Consider the following 15,114-nt stretch of genomic DNA (forward strand, 5'->3'; position numbering starts at 1 on the left):
CCCTCCCCGTTCCTTAGACGTTCTTGAAATGATCCACCTTGATTATCATTACAAAAGGTTTTCTCTCCCCCCCCAACCCTCTGCTGGTATTAGCTCATTTTAAGTGATCACTCTCCTTACAGTGTGTATGGTAACACCCATTGTTTCATGTTCTCTGTGTATATAAATCTCCCCACTGTATTTTCCACTGAATGCATCCGATGAAGTGAGCTGTAGCTCACGAAAGCTTATGCTCAAATAAATTTGTTAGTCTCTAAGGTGCCACAAGTACTCCTTTTCTTTTTGCGAATACAGACTAACACGGCTGCTTCTCTGAAACTTGTCTTATTTTAAAAAGAGTCTTATATTGGATTTAGTATAAGTTGGTAGGGAATCAACTGAAGATAAATCCAACATAAGACACTTTTAAATCGAAATAAGATTGTGTCCACGGAGGGTTGGGGGGAGAGTTGTACTAATTTAACTAAACTGCTTTAGAAACTGATTTAGTTTAATCAGTACAACTTTTTAGTTTAGTCAAGGCTTAATATTTTGTTTTAAAAAATACATTTTGAGCCATTATTGGGCAATGAAATACTATCCTCCAGAGCCTGAAAACAGCTTGAAAGAGCAGACCCGAAGGGTGCAAACTCATTCATTGCAACTGAGAGTTGACTTTGAAGTGTACTGATGACATTTTGAATCTCAACTTTATTAACCAGTTTATTACCAATCATTTTAGTAGAAAAATCCTGATAATGTGCTTATTTATGGTTGTTGATGTATTGGTGGATATTTTAGAAGTGACCAATTGGGTGATCAGGTGGCAACCTAGGAGTTCAAGCTCTCCCCCAAATTCCAAGTCACCTTTGTTTTTACACAGAAGGGGAAGGAAAGAGAAGATTAATACTCTTCCTTTCCCATTTCCTACCCCCATCTTCTCAGTGCCTAAGCCTCTGCTAGCTCCTGGCTGCCAAAAACACAAGCCACATTCCACACCGGAGCCCAGGTAGCAAAACTTCAACCACCCTACACCCAGCAGTCGAAACCTGTAAATACCACTCCTGACATCTCCAATTCAGTTTGCTGCTGTTAATACAAAAATGTGCAACTTTGCTAAGAACCAGTGCAAAATTTAAAAACATTCAAAAACTCAGGTATATATTGAAATTGGTATAAAAATAAACAATGAATACTGTACTGTTTTATTTTTCACATATTTAATTCAATAAAGATGCTCTGGTTTTGAATTTACTTGAAGTAACTGTGGAAATTTCAACATGTCACAGATTTCTACACTGCTTACGTGGTAGAAATTCACGGAATTTGGATCCAGTGTCCCAAAGAGAACGAAGGGCCTAGCTATAATGCTGAGGCAATGATTTAAATATTGAGTCAGAGGAAAGAGTGACACTCACTGAATCACTAAAATCACATCATATATTGCCTTGCCTTTTACAGTGTGGTAAGGCTCCCTTCTATAACTGACCAGGCCTAAGTCTGCTTAGATTGTGATACCAGACAATTTTCTGAAACAATATACTTAATGTACTTGAATAAAAAACGTATATGGTTCCCGGATACTGTCTTTATTTGTACTGCAGGATGCCTAGCTAATAGCTTTAATTTAGGCTATAGTACTGCTTAAAGCAACAGTTATACAACAGAGGAATACTGAATGGACTGGAGACGCCAGTAGAACATGAATACGTTGCTTTGATAGGATCTGTAACTCTTCGGTAATTTACTTACCCAGATCTCCATATACCTGTGATGTGTGATACTGTGGTATATACTGTGCAGCCATATCACCTGCTCCAGTCACTGTTGAGTATATATGTCGTGGTGGAGGGGGCATCATGGCTTGAAGAGGAATGAAACCAGGCAATGGATGATGTGGAGGCCGATGTATTACTGCATGACTGCCAGGGTGAAATTCTGGAGCCTGGGGAACCACCACAACCCTTCGAACACCATTGTCTTCAATAACCTGTAAGCCAAGAGAACAAAACATTGATCAGGTAAAGGACTGCTTCTTAGATAGCAAACAGCTCATTTCAAATATATGCCACAAAGAGAAAATGGAGTCTGGAACTATGCAGTCTGAAAGATAACAAATCAATAAATCTTTTAAAAAGAGAATTTTTCATGTTGAATATAATCCTCAGTGGTATAAGTAGAACAAAATGGAGATGATAAGAAAAAAAAAGAATGTGGGAGAGGAAAATGAGGGATAGTTAGTAGTGTGTTTCAGTGGGTTTTTGTAGGAAAGTGCAATTGGTTTCTGGATGGGAAAATAATCGGGAGAAACTACTTCTACCCCCTTCTACTTCTACTACTTAGAATGAAAACTGCGGGTAACAAAATTTTATAAACAGATTTTAATCCTTATAGGCCATTTTGAGCTTCACCAGTGTAGTTAATCCATTTTTAAAAAAAGTGGAAAACTAAATATGACTCCATTGGTAGTACAACATGCTACCTAAAAGGGTATCTGGCTTGGAGTTACCATAGCTGGAAGTATTGTGGGGGCAGTAACCTCAGCCTCCGGAGTGCCAAAAAGAAAAAAAAAATTACACTTTGACCTCAAGATCCCAATAACAAGTGTTACAGAATACCTCAGAGGAAATTGCCAGGCCTCTCAGATGGCAGGTTTGCATGCTGACGAAGTTGTAGTTGATATATAATAGGGCATGATAGATATAAAATAGTGGGGGGGAAATAGCCATTCAGAAAAAAGGAAAACCTATGTGTCCACTGTAATATCCTAAATAGCTTCCTAAAATAGGGGACAGACCACTTGGAATATATTGTTAGTTGCAATGATGTTTGGTGAGATGACCTTCTACTGTGATGTAGGTGTGGGAAGAGGAACACACATCAATCAAGATAAAGAAGATGTTAAAAATCTATTTAATGTCAGATTGATCAATTACAGAAATACTTACCTTAAATTTAAGATTAATTTTTTAGCCATGAATATAGCTTTAAAATAAATACCACGTGACTTTCCAAAGGATTTGGTACTTTAAAACTGTCCCTTGCTGGAAAAGAAGAATATTTTAAACTAAAACAACATTCCTCAAAGCTACCAAAACTGAAGTCGTCCTGTCCTTGCAATTTGGATATAACAACAACACTATAGGCAACTATAATTAGATTTGGCCAGTTTAATTCCCCAAACATAAAGATGTAATTTTAATTATTTTTTAAAGTTCCTTATGTTTGTAGCAAGGATAGTCATACGAATTATGCTTTCTAACATACAAACGTTATCCTACATATTACACTAACATTTGGAGTCTGACACACTGAAAAAAAAAGAATTAAAGATATCACTTCGTCCTTTTTCTTCCCTGCTGCGCTTAGCTATTGAGGCACATACAGTGTGTAAGATTATGCCTAGTTCACAGACTCCTGTGGTATCTCAGCATGTCAGAGTAAGTGAAGAATGGTGAACTTCAAGTGTGTATACACACACACACACACACACATATTTATTTAAAAGCTAAACTGCAAAATGCAGCAAATCACAAGGCTATGAAAGGTATTCAGCACAACATAATTTATTAAAATCTCGCTTTTCAGGTTCTGCCACACCTGGACCTGTGCCAGCTCCTATTCTCCATGATGCCCCAGCACAGTTTCTGCAGCAAATCATACTTAACATATAATCTGCTGGAAAATGGAGACAACCTAGATGGAAGTGTTGGATCTAGCCCGTTTAAGGTATTTATCCAGCCCCATAACAGATTCAAATTCTGTAGCAAGCAAGATTTCATTAAAATAATGTTTCTTGCCCTTATGGCTTTAAAAAACGCCAAATGTGATCTGAAGGTAAACAAAGTGCAAACCAATATAATGCTGTCCTCCTGGGTAACTGCCCCATTCATGATCATTAGGTTCTGAAAGTCCAATAATTAAACATTAGAGTTTCACATAATTTACATGCACAACTGTGTGTCTCATTTAAACATTAACTGCAATTGAGTGTGCAAATCGGATAACTGCACACGTACACACACACACAAAACACACCCAAGTATGATTTCCCCCCCAGCACTGAGGGATGCTGAATGCAACAATAACCTTATAAGCTAAACATTTAATTCTGGCATGAGGCCCATACTCTGTATCTTTGTGCAAAGCTATCAGCATCATCATCAGGAGACCCACTATAGATCAATGGATGTAGATAGACTTAACTCTGTAGAACAGGCTGGCCCACACACAGTAACTAAAATATAATTTCACTCTCTTCACAGAATGAATTTCACTCCCACGATATTGGGGGTAGAGCAAGCCCTGTTTTTTTTAAACAATATATCACGTTTTCTGAAACACTTATTAGTTTTATACAATGTGTAAAAACCAAGACATGTCTTATCCTATATGTTGGCTCTAATCCCCAGCAGTGGAAAGTATGGTGTGAAATCACCAAATTCAGGAGCTGGGGCAAATCCAGGAAATAGAGACCTAAACTAAAATGATACATAAATGATAGATACGTTGAATAGCCTTCCTAGTTTTTGGTGGTTTTGATCATTTAGCATATATTTCTGCAGGTGTTCAACTTCTCTTAATATATATATACACACATTTGCAGGGCACCTTCAGGTTTTTTTCTTCTTTTTAATGTTAAGTATAAGGAGACAATTACATACATACAAAATGGGAAATGACTGCCTAGGAAGGAGTACTGCAGAAGGGGGTCTGGGAGTCATAGTGGATCACAAGCTACATATGAGTCAACAGTGTAACATTGTTGCACAAAAAGAAAACATCATCCTGGGATGTATTAGCAGGACTGTTGTAAGCAAGAAACGAGAAATAATTCTTCTGCTTTACTTTGTGCTGATTCGGCCTCAACTGGAGTACTGTGTCCAGTTCTGGGTGCCACATTTCAGGAAAGATGTGGACAAATTGGAGAAAGTCCAGAGAAGATCAACAACAATGATTAAAGGTCTAGAAAACATGACCTATGAGGAAAGACTGAAAAAACTGGGTTTTTTTTTAGTCTGGAGAAGAGAAGACTGAGGGGGACATGATAACAATTTTCAAGTACATAAAAGATTATTAAAAGGAGGAGAGTGAAAAATTGTTCTCTTTAACCTCTGAGGATAGGACAAGAAACAATGTGCTTAAATTGCAGCAAGGGCGGTTCAGGTTGGACACTGGAAAACACTTTCTGTCAGGGTGGTTAAGCTCTGGAACAAACTGCCTAGGGAGGGTGTGGAATCTGTGTCACTGGAGGTTTTTAAGAACAGGTTAGACAAACACCTGTCAGGAATGATCTAATTATTTAACAGACCTGCCCTGAGTGCTGGGAACTGGACTAGATTAACCACTGAGGTCCCTTCCAGTCCTACACTTCTATAATTCTAAATTAAAATCTCTTGTTGGGACTGTATTTGTTTTGGGAGAACTATGAGCTTGGTACTGGTTGCTTCACCTGGTAGCAAGTTATCTATTTGTTGTCAATTTTTTTTATTTGTTACAGTCTTTTTGTATAAATCACTACACATTGGTATGTTTTGTTAGCAATAAGCATTTCAGAACTCCTACAACATAAAGGTTTTACCAAGCTTTGATAGCTCTGGGTGGCAGCTGGGAGAGGCTCTGTGCCCTCGATGGAAGCAAACAGTACATATTAATTTCACTAAAATTATTTAGCCTTTCATGTCTTTTATAATATTTTAGCATTAAGTAACCCACTTGAAATAAAAAAAAATACAGAAGAAACTAGCTCATAGCAAAGATGTAAGGATTTTTATTTTTCCTAATGATAAAACATGAATTTTGACAGGAAACTTGCCTTTCTGTTATGACCTAAAACAAAATGAAACAATTAAAAACCACACAATCCATTTTGCTGCCAGATTCGGTATTCTAATATTAAAGATTTAAGAACCAACCAAGCGCTTGTCTTCACTGTCAGTTAGCACGTGGCAAGACAGGGTATGAATATACAGCATGCGAGCCTGCCATGCGGATCATGCTACTGCACATTAAAAGTTCTAACTATGGTATATTTAGTGTGCAGTAGCAGAATCCACACGGCCAATTAGTGTGTGACATCCTAGAGCATTGTACATTCAACCCTGGCTTGCTGCACATTAAATGACCATGCAGACAAGCCTTTATACACAAACTTTCCCCAGCAGAGAGTAAGAGAAAGTAGGTGGGCCTCCTGCCCTGTATGCAAGCACTCTGATGACGGACAGAATTTTATACTCTTTCATTAACGTATGCATCATCTGACTGGCTTTGGTGTTTTGGGTGGCATTTTGTGTTGTTTGTTTGTTTCTTTTTCTATACCACAGGCTGTGAACATTGGGTCAGCAAAGGTAGGGTAAGTTGGCTGCAGAACCAGTACAGAGGCAAGTGAAAAAATTGTATGGTTTGTGGCAAATTTTAATTAAGACAATACACTGACAATTATCAAAGATTTGTTTTGCAGTAGTGCCTAAAGACCAATATTATACACATACATCAAAAAGGAGGCTCATAAAAGCAAACAAGGAGACTCCTACTGAAGAGACTTCATGGTACACCACCATATTTACTTGTGCAAATCACTGTAATTCTGAAACTTACCATGTCATGTTACCAGGTTAGACATGTCAGCTTATTGCTATGTTAGTCCCAGGATTTTATGTATGTTTTATTTAACTGCAAATGTAATGTGAACATATGAAGTCATATGAATCAGATGTTTGGACATACCTGTGGGGCATATCCAGGAGGCACATAAATAGGAGGCACTGAACCATTTGGGGACATCATTGGAACCTGAGCAGGACCTAAATGGGTTACAGAAGTATTTCAGTATAACATGGTTTAACAAGCTTTAAAAGTTCTAAGTCCATTCTGAATTGCAATATCTCTGCAAGGAAATACAAGATAACATGGATAAACAGAGCACATGAGCTATAAAGATAAAATGATAGTGAAGGGTACTCAGTTCATGTGAACAACAGATACGGCGCATAGAAAAATTATTTCCCTGCAAATATTTCCCTCTTTCTGGAAATAAGGCTTCTTTTTTTAAACACACAAAGCTATAATCACCAAAGGTAATTATTAAAAGGAAAAGAAATCCATGTGTATTCTTCGTAGGAAAATATTTGAGAAGGATGGTTTTGTGGCAGAAGCACAGGAATGGGAGTGTGGAGGACTGTGTTCTATTCTCAGCTTTGCAACAGACTTCCTGGGTAATTTTAGGGAAAGTAAAATGTGTAGGCTGATTTTCAGAGGCGCTGAGCACCCAGAGTTCCCAACTATTTCAATGGAGTTACAAAAGGCATGAATTTGATTCTTTATCTGTAAAACCAGGATAATACTTTTCCACCCCAAAAGAGTGTTCTTATTCTTAGACTTAAGACATTAATGCTTGCAAACTGTGTTCAGATCAGCAAATGCAAGGTGCTAAGTAAACGCCAAGTATTAGTTGTATAAGCAGATTAATCTATCCTATGCTTGATAAGCAAAGATGCGTGAAGAAAAATATAGGTAATTCTGTCTGAATGCGAAAAACTGGGCTAGAGCAACAAAAATATTTCTGAACGTAGTATCTGATCAAATTCGAAAACTTTATACAAGATCCTCAACATAAAACATGCAATTCTATAAATGTTTTAATCTGCAAAGACGCTAAGTTTTATTTTCTGTGCAATTGGTAGTCCATGACTTTGACAACAAAGAAAAATTCTCTATCTAATTTTAAGAGCAAGGTCTTTAGTTCCAGATGGGAAAAGATGGGTTAAAAGTAAACTTTAATATAACCTTTTCAATATTTTGTTTAACTTGCAATTACAAATCTTCTTCAGCAACTGAAGCAGTGGGAGTTCTGCTGGAGTAAGGAGCATTGAAGAGGATCGTACATAATATAACAAATATATAAGCCTAAAATAGGTTGCTACTATCCCTAACCCTAAAACAGTCTCTCTTAAACAGAATATTTAAGAAGAAAAACAAGGATGGAACTACTTAAAAAAATAAAGTCAACAGCACTAGCTGCAGACATATTAAATGTATCACCGGCTAAAACAGAAAATACTTTACATTTTAAAATAAAAATAAAGGCTCTGTTCTCTGAGGCTTGTATCTTGTAGCCATTTATACCCAAGAAGAATATTTTCAAAGTAGATACAAAATGATACCACTCTGCTTTAAACCACTCACTTTAAACAAGTATAAATGACTACACAAGTTACAAGTCAGTTGAGAATCGAGCCCACAGTTCTTCATGCTGCTCACATCTAATTAAAACCCTTCATCCTAGTTGCTCCAGAAACTCTGATGATGCACATCTGTGAAGAAAGATAGATAGTATGCATATAGATGGTTAGCACATCAATGGATGTTTACTTTTTCTGCATCTGGTCAAATTAAGTAGAGTGTTCTGAACAGCAAACTATACCTTCCTTCTGAAGACCACCAATTTCGTGTATTTAGTGTCTTTCTGTCTTGACTAATATAAGCAGCAGTTTTCTCCAAAGCCAATACAAAAGTTGCCATATGGTGGCATTAACACACTGCTCCCAACACAGCCACGTTCACAAACCACCTACTCCCCCGGCAGTCAGAAAATAAGAGACTCAAGGCAATTTATGAACTTGAATGAGTCCCGCTTGTGGTGTTAGCATTAAGTCAAGGTGCTAACTTCGAAATATTTATATCCTGACTTTAAAATTCTGAAGTTTTAAAAATAGAGAGAAGATGGTTTCTTCTCACTCAGGCTGTAACGGTGAACTCCATTATACTTCTGATTAGGTTTTTAAATCATTGTAAAATGTAATAAATGGTAGATAAACTTAAAAAAAAAAGCTGGGCAGAGTTCCATGCTGTGATGATTTTGCCAGAAATCATGGTACTGCTGGCATGACTTGGAAAAAAAAGTTTTTTTGTGAAAGCGTAGGATAAAATGCGAATGCCAGATTTTTAAAAATATAAAATTGGGTTTGTTTTTTTTGTTTTTACAACTAATATGAAGATCCTGGTTTTATTTACGCATAATACATTGTAAAAGGAACTCTTATGTTTCTATTTGCTATTGCTTCAAGTTACTTGTTGACTGTTGATAAGTATACATGACAAATTTACTGTACCTAGCCATGAAATACAGTAATGGTGTCACATCATCAGCCAATAATGACATTATTACGACGTGTTAACTCTCTAATTTTTTATAGTGTACACAAATGAAATTCTGCTTTAGAAAGTGTTTCCTTTATATGATATTTGATTATTAATGTCAAAGGTTTCCATGCTCTAAATTGATAGTCTGGAATGTTCTATATATTGAGTCATGCTGAATCTCATTATGAAAGTAAAACTGAAGGACTCAGAAAAAAATCTGATAGAAATATTTTATAGTTTAAAACAGTGGTGCCCAACCTTATTACATAGGAGGGCCACAGAAACCTACGCACAACCTTGTGTGGCCCAAACAGATTCTACATATTTTAATATGATTTAAAGTCACCTGTATTGATTTATATTTTAAATTCAGCTTGTTTTGTATGTATTTAGATAGAAACAACCTATGTAGAGTATTGTCTATTTACACACTTGTGTAAACTAAAATTATGTAAACATGACGACGAAGTGCTAATGAATTGCATGTTAGTATATTGTGTGGAAGCAGGCTGCAGGCCTTATGAAATGCTCTGGTGAGCTGTGGACAGCTGCAGGCCGTAGGTTGTATACCCCTGGTTTAAAATATAATTGCCTAAAAAATGCCTCATCACACACTAAAAATATCACATTAGAACAGAAGACAACGTTTTCCCATACTTTCAATAGTGCCATTGTATCAGAATGTCTACATTTCCCTTAAATTATTATGGCTGACCTAGCTTGTAATTTTTTTTTTTTTGGCAGTGATAAGTATTTTGTCCTAAGGGAAAATAAAGAGACGGTGATAGGAAGCAAGTCTCCTGAGACATTTCTAACAGAGTTAATGAAAATTCAGAACACTTGCAAGAAGCAGTGAAACCTAAACATAACAGCTCAGGTCATATCAACTGTAGCAGGCTGCTTAAAATCTTGAGCTTGTCTATTTGAACAGAATGTAAAACAAAATGTATCATGCCTCTTATAAACTCTATAAAGAGAGAAACAAAATCAATGTGATGTATGCTTTCTACTGTCCCAGACATAATTTAATCTTATGAAAATACATTTCAAACCTGTAAACTTCAAAATATTGGAAAAAAACCCCTTATTTAATCAGATATGCAATTAGTTCTCTTAGCTTTTAAGTCTCACTTTCTCATTCAATTTTGAACTCAGTAAAGAGATTGTAAGCTTATATGGACTGAGTTTTCAACATAAAAAACAAACATTTTATCCAGTCTATAAACAAAGATTCTTTCTGGGAAGTAACTGTATATAATAGTACTCTTATAAAACTAGTATTCATAAAGTCCTCCAAATACAATAACTGCTTCTAATTTTATGTTCTGACAGACAGGGAGATCCTTAAAACAGGATATGCAGTGGTACACATTAATCTACTGAACCCACATTAATCTACTGAACCCATAAAGACAATTCACAATTTTACATACCACCATCCAGATCTATGTTTAAATGAACCAACCCTTTTCTACCTTTTTTAGCTATTATATATCTGGCATCTGCTGAAAACACAGGCTGAGTTTAGATTTATGTAATGCTTTTCATGTTTTAACATAAAAGCAGAACTTTCTTTCAAAATACAGTCAGCAAATCTTACCACTCATTTTGTTTTTACTGCAATAGCAGAAGAGTAAACAAGATCCAGTGATCCAAGGTTGGACACGTTAGCAGCTTTAATTGGGAGAATGCTTTCGTTTTTTGCTGGTTGAGGAAAAGCTCCTTTGACCGAGTCACATGATCATCACCACATGACTTACTGAGAAAGGAAAAAAGGGAAGCTTCAGGTATGCAGCACAGTGATTTGTTCTTGTAAACACTGAACTTCTTTTTCTGTGATAAGATTTTTGTCTTTTAAAATATGTACTACAAGTGGATTCAAAAGCTTGTCAAAACAAGTGGTAGAAGTAGCTCATTTTAAAGGAGAAAATGACAACTGTTCTAGGTGGAATACCCCACAGAGAAACACTTCATTTACTGTTTTACATGATGTATACTCTGATTTTTTTTCAATCTATTAAATTCTACATAATCTGATGTGATTATTTACAGAAGTTCTTATAATTGAAAGCTTTTTACATTTTAATTAACAGAATTAAGTTTTAAGGAATTACTTTAACCATATATTTTCTGATTAGGAGGGTTTACCTTTAGCTGATAATCAGTGAACCCTTGGGGAAGCAGGTACATATAAATACCTCTTTTTAAACAAACACTATTTTGACACCATGTTTAGCAAGCTGTGGTAGTTGTGATACTAATCTGTGTGGATGCTGCAGGTCATGAACACTGCTATACTTAGCATTAGTCTAATGTGAACAAGGATGAATCACTCTCTCTTTGTTATTCCCAGGAGGAAATAGTGTTCAGGATTTACTGCAGCACATTAGTTTAACTATGTCTCTGTAACTGAACACCCACACTTTGACATCACACAGGCAATGATATGCATCACTGACGCAAGCACTGCCAGGATCAAATAAAAGGCCACAGCAGTTGAAACAATAGAGTGCACCACTGACGTAGCAGCATGCCCATATAACATTGACAAACTGCAGTAAATCAATAGTCCCCGATGCCAGGAATAGTTGCACCACTCTTTCTTTATATAATAGCTAAGACTTGGAAGTTTTATTTTAGGCTTCCAGCAGCTACAGTAATTACAAGAGACAGCAGCAGCAGCAGCAACAAAAACCAAGAAGTCTATATCTCTTTAAATTCTCTCTGTAAGATACCATGAAGTATCAACTCTAAGTGACAGACACTAGAAAGTGCTACAAAGAAAGAACTGAGAATTTTACTTATAATAAGCAGATAATATAATCTAAGTTTGGGACTTGAGCTGAGAAAGAGGCACCAGTCGGAGCTGTGAGCACTACAAGGATGTGGATAAACAGTGCTGTCAATCTAACACTTTTCATTAGCCCTAAATTCACACTGACGAACCACTGCCCACCTCCCAACTGTCTAGCTTTGGCATCAAGGCTATGTAGTAGCTGCTCACAAACTGGGATGGCCAATTTAAATATATACTGTTAAATTGACTGTTATATCTACCCATGAGTAGATTGCAGTGAACAGGGAAGCTTACCTTATAAAAGGATAGTAGAAAGAATGAAAGGGGAAAACGCTCAAACAAAGCAGATACCTTCAGAATTGGAAAACCCCCATCAGCTTCATCCAAAAAGACTGAGGATTAATGGATCAAAGGACAGAGAGCTGTGAAGCGTGATCATCTCCAACCACTCCTGAAGAGTCCCTTCCAAAAACATCCCAGGCTTTTCCATGGGGGAGTGCACACCCATTCAAACTGAGAAAATAAAAGGAGGCCATCAAATCCCCTCACAGAGGCAAATTGCCTGGAGAGGACAGATTCCCGGTAGGGTTTTACAGTCAATAAACCAATCAACTCTGTCCTATATTGGCCCAAACCTTTGAGAAAATAGAAGATACAGGCTTCCTTGCCCAAAATATCAAATATACGTTTATTTCAATTATTTCTGTAACCATAATGCAATCTTTTTTGCCAGTTACAGGCCTACTCTTTAATCAATGTAGTCTTCAAAATATAAAATAAAATCTTGGACTCTGCAGCAGATGATCAGCCTCTACTAACTGGGGACATCTATGCCATCCAAGGTGCTCCAACCCCATAGTGGCAAGGGCTACAGAAGCGTTTAGACAGATCTGTTGCACATCAGAGACTACCACCCTACCCCATCAAACAGTACAACTGAATGAGGAGGTATTCAATTAAATGGAATTATTATACAGTCTCTGTTCCAGACTCTCAAAATATTAAGTTTGGGTCCTTTCTTTTATGGATAGTATCAGATTGTCTTGAGTAATTATCATGTGCCTATAGCAATAGTACCAATAAATTAATGTTAAATGTCTCCAGTCCTCTTATATCTTGTCCTGATCCAAATCCCTGACTATCCATAAGTCACCATGTATCACAAGGAAACAAATACAGCATATTAGACTGAACACAAGGAATTTTTCCATTTTAATGTTCTTATCCTCAGTTGTAAAAATCCAACTATCTCCACTGGCTCTTTAATGTGATTAAACAGCAGTGTTTGTCTTACAGTTTGTTCTCACACAAAAAACTGAGGGGAAAAGCGAGAGACTCTCAGTTTCCCAAGAGTGACTTTGTGTAGTGCTTACATAATAGGACTTTCACTATTTGAACATAATACTCACTCAGTGCATGTACAATAAGACTGAGGTGATTCAGAATTAATTAAGCAACCAACCTGGCCACCTGACGGGACTTAAAACAGCTCTTGCTAGGGAATATATATACACCATCTAAAAGATTTTACCGACACAGTTCAGCATTTTTTTCCATGCTGCCCCTTTCAGTCCTTCAAAAGAAAAAAGTTTTATTACCTGAAAAGGTATTTTCTGTATCTTTATATCCAACTCTCTGCACTAAAGGGTTATTTCCTTCTGTCACAGCTTAGCAGGCTGCACCAATACCTAACTAGAGTGCAGAATTTTTTTGCATCTCCTGCTTTCTCAGGAAATAAGGATCTAAGGCAAGGGTAATCAATTATTTTTTATCAAGGTCCAAACTCCAGAAAAAATAACAGAAAAATAACAACAACAACAATTACATAAAAAGATTTCGGGGTCTGTTCAAAAGCATCTGGTAGGCCAGATTTGGCCTGCAGTCCACAATTAACGAACCCTGATCGAAGGAATCTTCTTTCTCCAGTTGTGATTTTCTTAATACTCAAAAAATGGAATAAAATCTGCATACAGGTAGGTCATGACTAAGCAAATCAACTATACACATTATTGCTTTTATCCAAAATACTTATTTTCAGGGTAGGGCATTCCAGAGTTTTGACTGAAATTAAAGGGAAGGTAATGAACTTCTATTTTCTGTATTTTAATGACTGATGGTATTTGAATATTAAACCACATATCTGGCTAGGAGGATAGGAGAAAGTCAGGAAGTCACCACTGCTCCAAGAAAGCAACACCCATAGGGTATGTCCAGAAAGTAGAAGGTATCCAACTTATGATACTTTGGTGAATAACTGCAGGAAAAGCCAAATTTTCTTTTCTTCAAAGGAGATGTTCTCTTCTCTTTCTGTTCATAAAAATGCTATACATTTAACTGAATGCACTTTGAATTGGGATCTGTTGAATTGTGTAGGTTTCAGAGACATAAAAGACAATCTAATGGTAGATTTTTTTGTCCTATCTCCATTTTAATGACAATAAAGTACCACCAGTACTTCCCCTTCCTAGTAAACAGACTAGGGCAGAAACTGGGAAGACCATTTTCTTAGGTAAGTTGGAACAGAGACAAAACTTAAATAGCAGGAGGTGACAGGCTAAGGATCTGTTATTCATCAAGACAGAGTGGAGAAAAATTTGTAGGACAGAGTAGCTGGTTTACTAAGTGATCTATGAGAAAAACAGTGACAACTAGGTAACTGATATCATGAGTCTTGAAGATTAAGGTGACCTCCACTGATGAAGATCCGGGACCAGGATAGCTGGTGCAAAAAATGGCTACTATGTAGTTCCCATTAAAAACTAAAAGGTTTAATGACAGCTGTCCCTATTTTTTTAAACAAATAGCTCAACGTCCCTGTAAAATCTATTTCATTGAATGTATAGACATCATTCACTGTAGGCATACTGTGGGGCCATGCAGGTACCCATAGCAGTGCTGCTGATCTGGCCCCACAGTATGCCAACATTTTTATGGCTGACTTAGAACAACACTTCCTCAGCTCTCGTCCCCTAATGCCCCTACTCTACTTGCGCTACATTGATGACATCTTCATCATCTGGACCCATGGAAAAGAAGTCCTTGAGGAATTCCACCATGATTTCAACAATTTCCATCCCACCATCAACCTCAGCCTGGACCAGTCCACACAAGAGATCCACTTCCTGGACACTACGGTGCTAATAAGCGATGGCCACATAAACACCACCCTATACCGGAAACCTACTGACTGCTATTCC

The 15,114-nt window shown here is 36.9% G+C and overlaps 1 protein-coding gene across 5 annotated transcripts in view; it reads right to left on the reverse strand.

Annotated features, from left to right (window-relative positions):
- FNDC3A (fibronectin type III domain containing 3A) overlaps positions 1 to 15,114 on the reverse strand; it is a 204,597-nt gene that overhangs the window by 60,842 nt on the left and 128,641 nt on the right. For 4 of the 5 annotated variants that reach the window (XM_084620294.1, XM_084620293.1, XM_084620292.1 and 1 more), the window contains 2 exons: positions 6,706 to 6,782; positions 1,732 to 1,969 (listed from right to left, as the gene is read on the reverse strand). In XM_084620294.1, coding sequence (XP_084476420.1) covers positions 1,732 to 1,969; positions 6,706 to 6,782 — 315 coding nt within the window. Of the gene's footprint in view, positions 1 to 1,731; positions 1,970 to 6,705; positions 6,783 to 10,720; positions 10,880 to 12,268; positions 12,368 to 15,114 lie in introns of those variants that run through there. The other variant, XM_084620296.1, reaches the window with a different exon arrangement.

The sequence above is a fragment of the Lepidochelys olivacea genome (assembly GCF_965140295.1).
Source record: "Lepidochelys olivacea isolate rLepOli2 genome assembly, chromosome: 1".
NCBI classification, from domain to species: domain Eukaryota; kingdom Metazoa; phylum Chordata; order Testudines; family Cheloniidae; genus Lepidochelys; species Lepidochelys olivacea.